A 17,757-nucleotide genomic window follows, 5' to 3' on the forward strand; every position below is an offset into this window, starting at 1 on the left:
AACATGTAACAAGATTTCAAGTCTTTAAACTAACTAGTTAAGTTCCAAATAATACTTACAAGAAGTAATGGGCTAAATAAGTCCATTAATATGGGTAGGGTGGGCTTCTAAGCCCATGTACAATTAAAAAGCCCAAGTATGTATGTAAGTAACAAGTTAATCCAATAAAAGCCCATGTAATTAACTAATAACCTTAGTTAATTAAAATGATTAATAATATCAATCATGAATGTAAATAATATTCTAAAAATATTATTCGTGAAGGTTTCGTGTGTCACAAAGACATTTCGGGCAATTAAAGTCAAGTTCGGGCAGTCATGGTAACAAGTAAATGTAATAACATACATTCGTTAAATCACAAATATTAATAATAACAATTATTAATAAATAAACGTTGAAAAAATCCAGGGCCGTTACAAAATGTGTGATTCTTGCCAAATATCCGGGTCAATTTCAAAGATCGACCAAATGCCCCAAACCGGGATCCAAATTTGCGAGATATTTGATGTGTGGGGTATAGACTTTATGGGCCAATTTCCGAACTCAAACAAGTGTCTTTACATTTTAGTTGCAGTTGACTACGTGTCAGAATGGGCTGAGGCCAAAGCTTTGCCCACCAATGACACTCGGGGTAGTGATTAAGTTCTTAAAGAGTTTGTTTGCTAGGTTTGGAGTACCTAAGGCGTTGATCTCGGATAGAGGCACGCATTTTGCGAATCATATTTTGGAGAAAGTGTTGGAAAAGTATAGTGTAACGCACCGATTCTCGACCCCTTACCACCCCCAAACAAGTGGTCAAGTTGAGAACACGAATCGTGCGTTAAAGAGGAATTTGAAAAAGACGATTAACAATAACTCTAAGGTTTGGTCAACCAAATTTGACGATGTCTTATGGGCATTTAGGACCACATATAAGACACCAATAGATACCACACCATTTCGTTTAGTCTATGGTAAAGCATGTCACCTCCCGGTGGAGGTTGAACATAAGGCATATTGGGCTTTGAAACAAGTGAACCTAGACTTAGGTTAAGCGAGGGAGACTAGGGTCATGCAAATACATGAATTAGAGGAACTTCGGTTACAAGCCTATGAGAACTCCTTGATATACAAGGAGAAGACCAAAAATTGGCATGGCGCCCGAATTTATAAGGTTAAGGAATTCCACCCAAACGACAGGGTTCTAGTGTTCAATTCTCGATTTAAGTTTCCGCCTTGTAAGCTAAAGTCTAGATGGTCGGGTCCTTACATAGTCAAAAGAGCTTACCCAACGGGCTATGTTGAGTTGTATGGAGATAATGATACCTTTAAAGTGAATGGGCTCCGATTGAGACATTACTTTAATGAAGTCAATGCTCTCGAGCTTGATGACATCAAGCTCTACCCAAAGTGACACATTTGCGCTCAAACGGGTCATGAAATAGACCCTAGACCAAAAAAATGATCACACTTATGTTATATTTTGTAGTGACCCAAACTTTTCCATGTTTATATATATTAATTGAGATTGATATTTACATGATTAAATGTTTCCAACATGTTAAGTAATCAAACTTGTTAAGACTTGATTAATTGAAATATGTTTCATATAGACAATTGACCACCCAAGTTGACCGGTGATTCACGAACGTTAAAACTTGTAAAAACTATATGATGACATATATATGGATATATATATATAGTTAACATGATACTATGATAAGTAAACATATCATTAAGTATATTAACAATGAACTACATATGTAAAAACAAGACTACTAACTTAATGATTTTTAAACGAGACATATATGTAACGATTATCGTTGTAAAGACATTTAATGTATATATATATATCATATTAAGAGATATTCATACATGATGATATCATGATAATATAATAATTTAAAATCTCATTTGATATTATAAACATTGGGTTAACAACATTTAACAAGATCGTTAACCTAAAGGTTTCAAAACAACACTTACATGTAACGACTAACGATGACTTAACGACTCAGTTAAAATATATATACATGTAGTGTTTTAATATGTATTTATACACTTTTGAAAGACTTCAATACCCTTATCAAAATACTTCTACTTAACAAAAATGCTTACAATTACATCCTCGTTCAGTTTCATCAACAATTCTACTCGTATGCACCGGTATTCGTACTCGTACAATACACAGCTTTTAGATGTATGTACTATTGGTATATACACTTCAATGATAAGCTCTTAGAAGCCCATGTGAGTCACCTAACACATGTGGGAACCATCATTTGGCAACTAGCATGAAATATCTCATAAAATTACAAAAATATGAGTAATCATTCATGACTTATTTACATGAAAACAAAATTACATATCCTTTATATCTAATCCATACACCAACGACCAAAAACACCTACAAACACTTTCATTCTTCAATTTTATTCATCTAATTGATCTCTCTCAAGTTCTATCTTCAAGTTCTAAGTGTTCTTCATAAATTCTACAAGTTCTAGTTACATAAAATCAAGAATACTTTCAAGTTTGCTAGCTCACTTCCAATCTTGTAAGGTGATCATCCAACCTCAAGAAATCTTTGTTTCTTACAGTAGGTTATCATTCTAATACAAGGTAATAATCATATTCAAACTTTGGTTCAATTTCTATAACTATAACAATCTTATTTCAAGTGATGATCTTACTTGAACTTGTTTTCGTGTCATGATTCTGCTTCAAGAACTTCGAGCCATCCAAGGATCCGTTGAAGCTAGATCCATTTTTCTCTTTTCCAGTAGGTTTATCCAAGGAACTTAAGGTAGTAATGATGTTCATAACATCATTCGATTTATACATATAAAGCTATCTTATTCGAAGGTTTAAACTTGTAATCACTAGAACATAGTTTAGTTAATTTTAAACTTGTTCGCAAACAAAAGTTAATCCTTTTAACTTGACTTTTAAAATCAACTAAACACATGTTCTATATCTATATGATATTCTAACTTAATGATTTAAAACCTGGAAACACGAAAAACACCGTAAAACCGGATTTACGCCGTCGTAGTAACACCGCGGGCTGTTTTGGGTTAGTTAATTAAAAACTATGATAAACTTTGATTTAAAAGTTGTTATTCTGAGAAAATGATTTTTATTATGAACTGAAACTATATCCAAAAATTATGGTTAAACTCAAAGTGGAAGTATGTTTTCTAAAATGGTCATCTAGACGTCGTTCTTTCGACTGAAATGACTACCTTTACAAAAACGACTTGTAACTTATTTTTCCGACTATAAACCTATACTTTTTCTGTTTATATTCATAAAATAGAGTTCAATATGAAACCATAGCAATTTGATTCACTCAAAACGGATTTAAAATGAAGAAGTTATGGGTAAAACAAGATTGGATAATTTTTCTCATTTTAGCTGCGTGAAAATTGGTAACAAATCTATTCCAACCATAACTTAATCAACTTGTATTGTATATTATGTAATCTTGAGATACCATAGACACGTATACAATGTTTCGACCTATCATGTCGACACATCTATATATATTTCGGAACAACCATAGACACTCTATATGTGAATGTTGGAGTTAGCTATACAGGGTTGAGGTTGATTCCAAAATATATATAGTTTGAGTTGTGATCAATACTGAGATACGTATACACTGGGTCGTGGATTGATTCAAGATAATATTTATCGATTGATTTCTGTACATCTAACTGTGGACAACTAGTTGTAGGTTACTAACGAGGACAGCTGACTTAATAAACTTAAAACATCAAAATATATTAAAAGTGTTGTAAATATATTTTGAACATACTTTGATATATATGTATATATTGTTATAGGTTCGTGAATCAACCAGTGGCCAAGTCTTACTTCCCGATGAAGTAAAAATCTGTGAAAGTGAGTTATAGTCCCACGTTTAAAATCTAATATTTTTGGGATGAGAATACATGCAGGTTTTATAAATGATTTACAAAATAGACACAAGTACGTGAAACTACATTCTATGGTTGAATTATCAAAATCGAATATGCCCCTTTTTATTAAGTCTGGTAATCTAAGAATTAGGGAACAGACACCCTAATTGACGCGAATCCTAAAGATAGATCTATTGGGCCTAACAAACCCCATCCAAAGTACCGGATGCTTTAGTACTTCGAAATTTATATCATATCCGAAGGGTGTCCCGGAATGATGAGGATATTCTTATATATGCATCTTGTTAATGTCGGTTACCAGGTGTTCACCATATGAATGATTTTTATCTCTATGTATGAGATGTGTATTGAAATATGAAATCTTGTGGTCTATTATTATGATTTGATATATATAGGTTAAACCTATAACTCACCAACATTTTTGTTGACGTTTTAAGCATGTTTATTCTCAGGTGATTATTAAGAGCTTCCGCTGTCGCATACTTAAATAAGGACGAGATTTGGAGTCCATGCTTGTATGATATTGTGTAAAAACTGCATTCAAGAAACTTATTTTGTTGTAACATATTTGTATTGTAAACCATTATGTAATGCTCGTGTGTAAACAGGATATTTTAGATTATCATTATTTGATAATCTATGTAAAGCTTTTTAAACCTTTATTGATGAAATAAAGGTTATGGGTTGTTTTAAAATGAATGCAGTCTTTGAAAAACGTCTCATATAGAGGTCAAAACCTCGCAACGAAATCAATTAATATGGAACGTTTTTAATCAATAAGAACGGGACATTTCAGTTGGTATCTGAGCGTTGGTCTTAGAGAACCAGAATTTTGCATTAGTGTGTCTTATCGAGTTTGTTAAGATGCATTAGTGAGTCTGGACTTCGACCATGTTTACTTGAAAAATGATTGCTTAACAAATTTTGTTGGAAACTATATATTTTTAACATGTGAATATTATGTGATATATTAATCTCTTAACGCGTTTGATATTATGTGATAGATGTCTACCTCTAGAACAAGTCCCATTGACTCACCTAATAATAATGAAGAGTCAAATGTAAATTGGAATGATTCGTGGACTGATTCACAAGTTCCCGAAGAGGAACCGGAAGAAGAGTCGGAACCGGAAGAAGAATCGAAACCGGAAGAAGAATCGGAACCGGATGAAGAAATAGAACCGGTGGGGGAAATAATAAAACGGTTAAGTAAAAGAAAATCCTCAACCAACTGACCAAGGTTAATTATGGTCAATGGTGTTTCCGCCAAGGAAGCAAAATATTGGGAGGATTACCAATTCTCCGATGAATCGGATTCCGGCGAGAATTCCGATGATGTTATAGAAATTACCCCAACTGAATTTAAAAAGGCAAAAGAAAATAATAAGGGAAAGGGCATAAAAATAGAGAAATCTAATTCCAACCCCGATGAACTTTATATGTATCGTCAACCCCCGAAGTCCTTAAGTTGTAACAATGACCCGGGAACCTCTAAACCACCAGGTTTTTCTAAACCAATGTGGAAAACGACGGCTCGTATTAGGGGAACATCATATATCCCTAGAAACTTGGCAAAACGAACCAAAACCGAAGAAGAAGAAACAAGCGAGTCGGAATAAGATAGTTGTATTCGTGTGGTGTAATATATGTAATATAGTGTGCTTATGCTTTATGATATATGTAAAAATTGCTTGTATTAATAAGTATTTTTTTTTATGAATCTAACTCTTGTCTATTTTACAGTATAAAAACACAAAATGGATAGACAACCCAATATTTTAAGAGACCTACCCGGAGACATGATTGATAAAATCTTGTCTAGAGTCGATCAGAATTCTTCGGCACAACTATTTAAGGCGAGATCAGTTTGTAAGACATTCGAAGAACGTTCCAAGAATGCCTTGGTTTATAAAAGGCTTTCGTTCGAAAGATGGGGGATATCACATTGGGAAATCCATAAGTTACGATGTGTTTACTTTGACGCATATATTACGGGGAACCCAAATGCTATTTTACGCAATGGGTTAAGAAATTATTTTGACTCAATATATCCGAATATTGGACTTCGTGATTTAGAAAAAGCGGCTAACATGCAACATAAAGAAGCATGTTATGATTACGGATTAGTAATGTTCGCTTCTCACCAAAGTGAGAACAAGAACATCGGGCTACAACTATTAAACAAAACGTTCCCACAAGTGACGGAGTCGGTAATTGGGGTAAGAAATGAGGTTTTTAGATTGTTACGGGACTGTTGGACATTACGTAACCCTCGTCCCTTTGACGACGTTACAACACGCTGTCTTATCAACGGCCATAACGGTTATGTTCCACAAGACCAAGGATGGGAAGTAATCCTAGTAAAACCAGAATGCATGACTTGTTTCTGGACGTATGAATTACGTGTCTTTATTGCCTTTGCTGAACGACTTGTGTACTAGCTAGAATTATCTTCACAACCATCTTGTATCAAATTTATTGTGTGCTATATTTCATGCTATATGTAAAATAAGCGATATTGTAAGTTTGTAAAATATTGTGTAAAAGTTTGAACGCGAAATATTATTATAATCAGTTTTTCATATAGAATTGTAGTAGTTGAATTGTATATTAGCTACTAAGTATGAACTTAACGGGTAGGTACTACCCGAATTTAAACTTATAAAACGCTAATATGAAGAAAAAGCTTTTATAAATGAGTTCATATTATGCTACGAAATACTATTAACTACTCTTAATATTCTGTATGATTAACTTGTTCCATTTGACTATTTTGAAGGAAATGACACCGACTACTCGACACACCGTGAATATGAATGAAGAGGAATTCTGTACTTTTCTAGCTTCAAACATAGCCGCAGTACAGGCTGCACTACATACCAACAATAACCTTGGATCTAGCAGTACAGGAAATCGTGTAGGATGCACCTACAAAGAATTCACTGCCTGCAAACCATTGGAATTTGATGGAACCGAAGGACCAATCGGATTGAAACGGTGGACCGAGAAGGTCGAATCGGTGTTTGCCATAAGTAAGTGTACTGAAGAGGACAAAGTGAAGTACGCTACGCATACCTTCACAGGTTCTTCGTTAACATGGTGGAATACCTATCTAGAGCAAGTGGGACAAGACGATGCGTACGCATTACCATGGTCAGCATTCAAGCACTTGATGAACGAGAAGTACCATCCCAGAACCGAGGTCAATAAGCTCAAAACAGAACTTAGAGGGTTACGAACCCAAGGATTTGATATTACCACGTACGAAAGACGATTCACAGAATTGTGCCTATTGTGTCCGGGAGCATTCGAAGATGAGGAAGAGAAGATCGACGCGTTTGTGAAAGGATCACCGGAAAGAATCCAAGAAGATATAAGTTCACACGAGCCCGCCTCCATACAACAGACATGTAGAATGGCTCATAAACTAGTGAACCAGATTGAAGAAAGAATTAAAGAACAGACTGCTGAAGAGGCCAATGTGAAGCAAGTCAAAAGAAAGTGGGAGGAAAACGGTGATAAGAATCACCAATACAACAACAACAGCAATTACAACAATAATCGCAACAATTATCCCAACAATCGCAACATCAATCGCAACTACAACAAACGGCCCAACAACAACAACAACAACAACAACAACAACATCAACTACAACAATCATCCCAACAACAATAATAACCGCAACAACAACAACAATCAGAAGCAGCTATGCCAAAGGTGTGAAAAGTATCACTCGGGGTTCTGCACCAAATTTTGCAACAAGTGTAAAAGAAATGGTCATAGCGCGGCGAAGTGTGAGGTCTACGGACCAGGGGTTAATAGAACGAAAGGAATAAATGGTGTCGGAACGAGTAATGGCGGAGCAAGTAGTTTCGGAGAAAGTTATGCCAATGTAGTTTGTTATAAATGTGGAAAACGGGGCCACATTATTAGAAATTGCCCGAACCAGGAGAACACGAATGGACAAGGCCGCGGAAGAGTTTTCAATATTAATGCGGCAGAGGCACAGGAAGACCCGGAGCTTGTTACGGGTACGTTTCTTATTGACAATAAATCTGCTTACGTTTTATTTGATTAGGGTGCGGATAGAAGCTATATGAGTAGAGATTTTTGTGCTAAATTAAGTTGTCCATTGACGCCTTTGGATAGTAAATTTTTACTCGAATTAGCAAATGGAAAATTAATTTCAGCAGATAATATATGTCGGAATCGAGAAATTAAACTGGTTAGCGAAACATTTAAGATTGATTTGATACCAGTAGAGTTAGGGAGTTTTGATGTGATAATCGGTATGGACTGGTTGAAAGAAGTGAAAGCAGGGATCGTTTGTTACAAAAATGCAATTCACATTATACGAGAAAAAGGAAAACCCTTATTGGTGTACGGAGAAAAGGGCAACACGAAGCTACATCTTATTAGTAATTTGAAGGCACAAAAACTAATAAGAAAAGGTTGCTATGCTGTTCTAGCACACGTCGAGAAAGTACAAACTGACGAAAAAAACATCAATGATGTTCCCATTGCAAAAGAATTTCCCGATGTATTTCCGAAAGAATTACCGGGATTACCCCCACATCGATCCGTTGAATTTCAAATAGATCTTGTACCAGGAGCTGCACCAATAGCTCGTGCTCCTTACAGACTCGCACCCAGCGAGATGAAAGAACTACAAAGCCAATTACAAGAACTTTTAGAGCGTGGTTTCATTCGACTAACCACATCACCGTGGGAAGCTCCTGTTTTGTTTGTCAAGAAGAAAGATGGTACATTCAGGTTGTGTATCGACTACCGAGAGTTGAACAAACTTACCATCAAGAACCGCTACCCACTACCGAGAATCGATGACTTATTTGATCAACTACAAGGCTCGTCTGTTTATTCAAAGATTGACTTACGTTCCGGGTATCATCAAATGCGGGTGAAAGAAGATGATATTCCAAAGACTGCTTTCAGAACACGTTACGGTCATTACGAGTTTATGGTCATGCCGTTTGGTTTAACTAATGCACCAGCTGTGTTCATGGACCTTATGAGCCGAGTGTGTGGACCATACATTGACAAGTTTGTCATTGTTTTCATTGATGACATACTTATTTACTCAAAGAATGACCAAAAACACGGTGAACATTTGAGAAAGGTGTTAGAAGTATTGAGGAAGGAAGAATTGTACGCTAAGTTTTCAAAGTGTGCATTTTGGTTGGAAGAAGTTCAATTCCTCGGTCACATAGTGAACAAAGAAGGTATTAAGGTGGATCCGGCAAAGATAGAAACTGTTGAAAAGTGGGAAACCCCGAAAACTCCGAAAAACATACGCCAGTTTTTAGGACTAGCTGGTTACTATAGAAGGTTCATCCAAGACTTTTCCAGAATAGCAAAACCCTTGACTGCATTAACGCATAAAGGGAAGAAATTTGAATGGAATGATGAACAAGAGAAAGCGTTTCAGTTATTGAAGAAAAAGCTAACTACGGCACCTATATTGTCATTGCCTGAAGGGAATGATGATTTTGTGATTTATTGTGATGCATCAAAGCAAGGTCTCGGTTGTGTATTAATGCAACGAACGAAGGTGATTGCTTATGCGTCTAGACAATTGAAGATTCACGAACAAAATTATACGACGCATGATTTGGATTTAGGCGCGGTTGTTTTTGCATTAAAGACTTGGAGGCACTACTTATATGGGGTCAAAAGTATTATATATACCGACCAAAAGAGTCTTCAACACATATTTAATCAGAAACAACTAAATATGAGGCAGCGTAGGTGGATTGAATTGTTGAATGATTACGACTTTGAGATTCATTACCACCCGGGGAAGGCAAATGTGGTAGCCGACGCCTTGAGCAGAAAGGACAGAGAACCCATTCGAGTAAAATCTATGAATATAATGATTCACACTAACCTTACTACTCAAATAAAGGAGGCGCAACAAGGAGTTTTAAAAGAGGGAAATTTAAAGGATGAAATACCCAAAGGATCGGAGAAGCATCTTAATATTCGAGAAGACGGAACCCGGTATAGGGCTGAAAGAATTTGGGTACCAAAATTTGGAGATATGAGAGAAATGGTACTTAGAGAAGCTCATAAAACCAGATACTCAATACATCCTGGAACGGGGAAGATGTACAAGGATCTTAAGAAACATTTTTGGTGGCCAGGTATGAAAGCCGATATTGCTAAATATGTAGGAGAATGTTTGACGTGTTCTAAGGTCAAAGCTGAATATCAGAAACCATCTGGTCTATTACAACAACCTGAAATCCCGGAATGGAAATGGGAAAATATTACCATGGATTTCATTACTAAATTGCCAAGGACTGCAAGTGGTTATGATACTATTTGGGTAATAGTTGATCGTCTCACCAAGTCAGCACACTTCCTGCCAATAAGAGAAGATGACAAGATGGAGAAGTTAGCACGACTGTATTTGAAGGAAGTCGTCTCCAGATATGGAAAATCAATCTCTATTATCTCTGATAGGGATGGCAGATTTATTTCAAGATTCTGGCAGACATTACAGCAAGCATTGGGAACTCGTCTAGACATGAGTACTGCCTATCATCCACAAACTGATGGGCAGAGTGAAAGGACGATACAAACGCTTGAAGACATGCTACGAGCTTGTGTTATTGATTTCAGAAACAGTTTGGATCGACATCTACCGTTAGCAGAATTTTCCTACAACAACAGCTACCATTCAAGCATTGAGATGGCGCCGTTTGAAGCACTTTATGGTAGAAAGTGCAGGTCTCCGATTTGTTGGAGTGAAGTGGGGGATAGACAGATTACGGGTCCGGAGATTATACAAGAAACTACCGAGAAGATCATCCAAATTCAACAACGGTTGAAAACCGCCCAAAGTCGACAAAAGAGCTACGCAGACATTAAAAGAAAAGATATAGAATTTGAAATTGGAGAGATGGTCATGCTTAAAGTTGCACCTTGGAAAGGCGTTGTTCGATTTGGTAAACGAGGGAAATTAAATCCAAGGTATATTGGACCATTCAAGATTATTGATCGTGTCGGACCAGTAGCTTACCGACTTGAGTTACCTCAACAACTCGCGGCTGTACATAACACTTTCCACGTCTCGAATTTGAAGAAATGTTTTGCTAAAGAAGATCTCACTATTCCGTTAGATGAAATCCAAATCAACGAAAAACTTCAATTCATCGAAGAACCCGTAGAAATAATGGATCGTGAGGTTAAAAGACTTAAGCAAAACAAGATACCAATTGTTAAGGTTCGATGGAATGCTCGTAGAGGACCCGAGTTCACCTGGGAGCGTGAAGATCAGATGAAGAAGAAATACCCGCATCTATTTCCAGAAGATTCGTCAACACCTTCAACAGCTTAAAATTTCGGGACGAAATTTATTTAACGGGTAGGTACTGTAGTAACCCGAACTTTTCCATGTTTATATATATTAATTGAGATTTATATTTACATGATTAAATGTTTCCAACATGTTAAGCAATCAAACTTGTTAAGACTTGATTAATTGAAATATGTTTCATATAGACAATTGACCACCCAAGTTGTCCGGTGATTCACGAACGTTAAAACTTGTAAAAACTATATGATGATATATATATATATATATATATATATATATATATATATATATATATATATATATATATATATATATATATATATATATATATATATATATATATATATTTAACATGATACTATGATAAGTAAACATATCATTAAGTATATTAACAATGAACTACATATGTAAAAACAAGACTACTAACTTAATGATTTTTAAACGAGACATATATGTAACGATTATCGTTGTAAAGACATTTAATGTATATATATCATATTAAGAGATATTCATACATGATAATATCATGATAATATAATAATTTAAAATCTTATTTGATATTATAAACATTGGGTTAACAACATTTAACAAGATCGTTAACCTAAAGGTTTCAAAACAACACTTACATGTAACGACTAACGATGACTTAACGACTCAGTTAAAATGTAGATACATGTAGTGTTTTAATATGTATTTATACACTTTTGAAAGAATTCAATACACTTATCAAAATACTTCTACTTAACAAAAATGCTTACAATTACATCCTCGTTCAGTTTCATCAACAATTCTACTCGTATGCACCCGTATTCGTACTCGTACAATACACAGCTTTTAGATGTATGTACTATTGGTATATACACTCCAATTATCAGCTCTTAGCAGCCCATGTGAGTCACCTAACACATGTGGGAACCATCATTTGGCAACTAGCATGAAATATCTCATAAAATTACAAAAATATGAGTAATCATTCATGACTTATTTACATGAAAATAAAATTACATATCCTTTATATCTAATCCATACACCAATGACCAAAAACACCTACAAACACTTTCATTCTTCAATTTTATTCATCTAATTGATCTCTCTCAAGTTCTATCTTCAAGTTCTAAGTGTTCTTCATATATTCTACAAGTTCTAGTTACATAAAATCAAGAATACTTTCAAGTTTGCTAGCTCACTTCCAATCTTGTAAGGTGATCATCCAACCTCAAGAAATCTTTGTTTCTTACAGTAGGTTATCATTCTAATACAAGGTAATAATCATATTCAAACTTTGGTTCAATTTCTATAACTATAACAATCTTATTTCAAGTGATGATCTTACTTGAACTTGTTTTCGTGTCATGATTCTGCTTCAAGAACTTCGAGCCATCCAAGGATCCGTTGAAGCTAGATCCATTTTTCTCTTTTCCAGTAGGTTTATCCAAGGAACTTAAGGTAGTAATGATGTTCATAACATCATTCGATTCATATATATAAAGCTATCTTATTCGAAGGTTTAAACTTGTAATCACTAGAACATAGTTTAGTTAATTCTAAACTTGTTCGCAAACAAAAGTTAATCCTTCTAACTTGACTTTTAAAATCAACTAAACACATGTTCTATATCTATATGATATGCTAACTTAATGATTTAAAACCTGGAAACACGAAAAACACCGTAAAACCGGATTTACGCCGTCGTAGTAACACCGCGGGCTGTTTTGGGTTAGTTAATTAAAAACTATGATAAACTTTGATTTAAAAGTTGTTATTCTGAGAAAATGATTTTTATTATGAACATGAAACTATATCCAAAAATTATGGTTAAACTCAAAGTGGAAGTATGTTTTCTAAAATGGTCATCTAGACGTCGTTTTTTAGACTGAAATGACTACCTTTACAAAAACGACTTGTAACTTATTTTTCTGATTATAAACCTATACTTTTTCTGTTTAGATTCATAAAATAGAGTTTAATATAAAACCATAGCAATTTGATTCACTCAAAACGGATTTAAAATGAAGAAGTTATGGGTAAAACAAGATTGGATAATTTTTCTCATTTTAGCTGCGTGAAAATTGGTAACAAATCTATTCCAACCATAACTTAATCAACTTGTATTGTATATTATGTAATCTTGAGATACCATAGACACGTATACAATGTTTCGACCTATCATGTCGACACATCTATATATATTTCGGAACAACCATAGACACTCTATATGTGAATGTTGGAGTTAGCTATACAGGGTTGAGGTTGATTCCAAAATATATATAGTTTGAGTTGTGATCAATACTGAGATACGTATACACTGGGTCGTGGATTGATTCAAGATAATATTTATCGATTGATTTCTGTACATCTAACTGTGGACAACTAGTTGTAGGTTACTAACGAGGACAGCTGACTTAATAAACTTAAAATATCAAAATATATTAAAAGTGTTGTAAATATATTTTGAACATACTTTGATATATATGTATATATTGTTATAGGTTCGTGAATCAACAAGTGGCCAAGTCTTACTTCCCGACGAAGTAAAAATCTGTGAAAGTGAGTTATAGTCCCACGTTTAAAATCTAATATTTTTGGGATGAGAATACATGCAGGTTTTATAAATGATTTACAAAATAGACACAAGTACGTGAAACTACATTCTATGGTTGAATTATCGAAATCGAATATGCCCCTTTTTATTAAGTCTGGTAATCTAAGAATTAGGGAACAGACACCCTAATTGACGCGAATCCTAAAGATAGATCTATTGGGCCTAACAAACCCCACCCAAAGTACCGGATGCTTTAGTACTTCGAAATTTATATCATATCCGAAGGGTGTCCCGGAATGATGGGGATATTCTTATATATGCATCTTGTTAATGTCGGTTACCAGGTGTTCACCATATGAATAATTTTTATCTCTATGTATGGGATGTGTATTGAAATATGAAATCTTGTGGTCTATTATTATGATTTGATATATATAGGTTAAACCTATAACTCACCAACATTTTTGTTGACGTTTTAAGCATGTTTATTCTCAGGTGATTATTAAGAGCTTCCGTTGTCGCATACTTAAATAAGGACGAGATTTGGAGTCCATGTGTAGTGACCCGAACTTTTCCATGTTTATATATATTAATTGAGATTGATGTTTACATGATTAAATGTTTCCAACATGTTAAGCAATCAAACTTGTTAAGACTTGATTAATTGAAATAGGTTTCATATAGACAATTGACCACCCAAGTTGACCGGTGATTCACGAACGTTAAAACTTGTAAAAAAACTATATGATGACATATATATGGTTATATATATAGTTAACATGATATTATGATAAGTAAACATATCATTAATTATATTAACAATGAACTACATATGTAAAAACAAGACTACTAACTTAATGATTTTGAAACGAGACATATATGTAACGTTTATCGTTGTAACGACATTTAATGTATATATATCATATTAAGAGATATTCGTACATCATAATATCATGATAATATAATAATTTAAAATCTCTTTTGATATTATAAAAATTGGGTTAACAACATTTAACAAGATCGTTAACCTAAAGGTTTCAAAACAACACTTACATGTAACGACTAACGATGACTTAACGACTCAGTTAAAATGTATATACATGTAGTGTTTTAATATGTATTTATACACTTTTGAAAGACTTCAATACACTTATCAAAATACTTCTACTTAACAAAAATGCTTACAATTACATTCTCGTTCAGTTTCATCAACAATTCTACTCGTATGCACCCGTATTCGTACTCGTACAATACACAGCTTTTAGATGTATTTACTATTGGTATATACACTCCAATGATCAGCTCTTAGCAGCCCATGTGAGTCACCTAACACATGTGGGAACCATCATTTAGCAACTAGCATGAAATATCTCATAAGATTACAAAAATATGAGTAATCATTCATGACTTATTTACATGAAAACAAAATTACATATCCTTTATATCTAATCCATACACCAACGACCAAAAACACCTAAAAACACTTTCATTCTTCAATTTTCTTCATCTAATTGAACTCTCTCAAGTTCTATCTTCAAGTTCTAAGTGTTCTTCATAAATTCCAAAAGTTCTAGTTTCATAAAATCAAGAATACTTTCAAGTTTGCTAGCTCACTTCCAATCTTGTAAGGTGATCATCCAACCTCAAGAAATCTTTGTTTCTTACAGTAGGTTATCATTCTAATACAAGGTAATAATCATATTCAAACTTTGGTTCAATTTCTATAACTATAACAATCTTATTTCAAGTGATGATCTTACTTGAACTTGTTTTCGTGTCATGATTTTGCTTCAAGAACTTTGAGCCATCCAAGGATCCATTGAAGCTAGATCCATTTTTCTCTTTTCCAGTAGGTTCATCCAAGGAACTTAAGGTAGTAATTATGTTCATAACATCATTCGATTCATACATATTAAGCTATCTTATTCGAAGGTTTAAACTTGTAATCACTAGAACATAGTTTAGTTAATTCTAAACTTGTTCGCAAACAAAAGTTAATCCTTCTAACTTGACTTTTAAAATCAACTAAACACATGTTCTATATCTATATGATATGCTAACTTAATGATTTAAAACCTGGAAACACGAAAAACACCGTAAAACCGGATTTACGCCGTCGTAGTAACACCGCGGGCTGTTTTGGGTTAGTTAATTAAAAACTATGATAAACTTTGATTTAAAAGTTGTTATTCTGAGAAAATGATTTTTATTATGAACATGAAACTATATCCAAAAATTATGGTTAAACTCAAAGTGGAAGTATGTTTTCTAAAATGGTCATCTAGACGTCGTTCTTTCGACTGAAATGACTACCTTTACAAAAACGACTTGTAACTTATTTTTCCGACTAGAAACCTATATATTTTTTTGTTTAGATTCATAAAATAGAGTTCAATATGAAACCATAGCAATTTGATTCACTCAAAACGGATTTAAAATGAAGAAGTTATGGGTAAAACAAGATTGGATAATTTTTCTCATTTTAGCTACGTGAAAATTGGTAACAAATCTATTCCAACCATAACTTAATCAACTTGTATTATATATTATGTAATCTTGAGATACCATAGACACGTATACAATGTTTCGACCTATCATGTCGACACATCTATATATATTTCGGAACAACCATAGACACTCTATATGTGAATGTTGGAGTTAGCTATACAGGGTTGAGGTTGATTCCAAAATATATATAGTTTGAGTTGTGATCAATACTGAGATACGTATACACTGAGTCGTGGATTGATTCAAGATAATATTTATCGATTTATTTCTGTACATCTAACTGTGGACAACTAGTTGTAGGTTACTAACGAGGACAGCTGACTTAATAAACTTAAAACATCAAAATATATTAAAAGTGTTGTAAATATATTTTGAACATACTTTGATATATATGTATATATTGTTATAGGTTCGTGAATCAACTAGTGGCCAAGTCTTACTTCCAGACGAAGTAAAAATCTGTGAAAGTGAGTTATAGTCCCACTTTTAAAATCTAATATTTTTGGGATGAGAATACATGCAGGTTTTATAAATGATTTACAAAATAGACACAAGTACGTGAAACTACATTCTATGGTTGAATTATCGAAATCGAATATGCCCCTTTTTATTAAGTCTGGTAATCTAAGAATTAGGGAACAGACACCCTAATTGACGCGAATCCTAAAGATAGAGCTATTGGGCCTAACAAAACCCATCCAAAGTACCGGATGCTTTAGTACTTCGAAATTTATATCATATCCGAAGGGTGTCCCGGAATGATGGGGATATTCTTATATATGCATCTTGTTATTGTCGGTTACCAGGTGTTCACCATATGAATGATTTTTATCTCTATGTATGGGATGTGTATTGAAATATGAAATCTTGTGGTCTATTGTTACGATTTGATATATATAGGTTAAACCTATAACTCACCAACATTTTTGTTGACGTTTTAAGCATGTTTATTCTCAGGTGATTATTAAGAGCTTCCGCTGTCGCATACTTAAATAAGGACAAGATTTGGAGTCCATGCTTGTATGATATTGTGTAAAAACTGCATTCAAGAAACTTATTTTGTTGTAACATATTTGTATTGTAAACCATTATGTAATGGTCGTGTGTAAACAGGATATTTTAGATTATCATTATTTGATAATCTACGTAAAGTTTTTTTAAACCTTTATTGATGAAATAAAGGTTATGGTTTGTTTAAAAATGAATGCAGTCTTTGAAAAACGTCTCATATAGACGTCAAAACCTCGCAACGAAATCAATTAATATGGATCGTTTTTAATCAATAAGAACGGGACATTTCAGTTGGTATCCGAGCGTTGGTCTTAGAGAACCAGAAAATTTGCATTAGTGTGTCTTATCGAGTTTGTTAGGATGCATTAGTGAGTCTGGACTTCGACCGTGTTTTCTTTAAAAATGATTGCTTAACATTTTTGTTGGAAACT

At 34.0% G+C, this 17,757-nt stretch overlaps 1 protein-coding gene across 1 annotated transcript; it reads left to right on the top strand.

The window, feature by feature from the left end:
- The first annotated feature begins 1,051 nt into the window (after positions 1 to 1,051).
- LOC139854978 (uncharacterized) lies at positions 1,052 to 1,393 on the top strand. The gene has a single exon (XM_071844246.1). The coding sequence runs from the start codon at positions 1,052 to 1,054 to the stop codon at positions 1,391 to 1,393; it is 342 nt and encodes a 113-aa protein (XP_071700347.1).
- The last annotated feature ends 16,364 nt before the right edge of the window (positions 1,394 to 17,757 follow it).

The sequence above is a fragment of the Rutidosis leptorrhynchoides genome, chromosome 6 (assembly GCF_046630445.1).
Source record: "Rutidosis leptorrhynchoides isolate AG116_Rl617_1_P2 chromosome 6, CSIRO_AGI_Rlap_v1, whole genome shotgun sequence".
In the NCBI taxonomy this organism is placed as follows: Eukaryota; Viridiplantae; Streptophyta; class Magnoliopsida; order Asterales; family Asteraceae; genus Rutidosis; species Rutidosis leptorrhynchoides.

What these genes read in the sequence shown, in the direction of transcription:
- LOC139854978 (XM_071844246.1), top strand. Translation starts at nt 1,052, where the DNA reads ATGCAAATACATGAATTAGAGGAACTTCGGTTACAAGCCTATGAGAAC.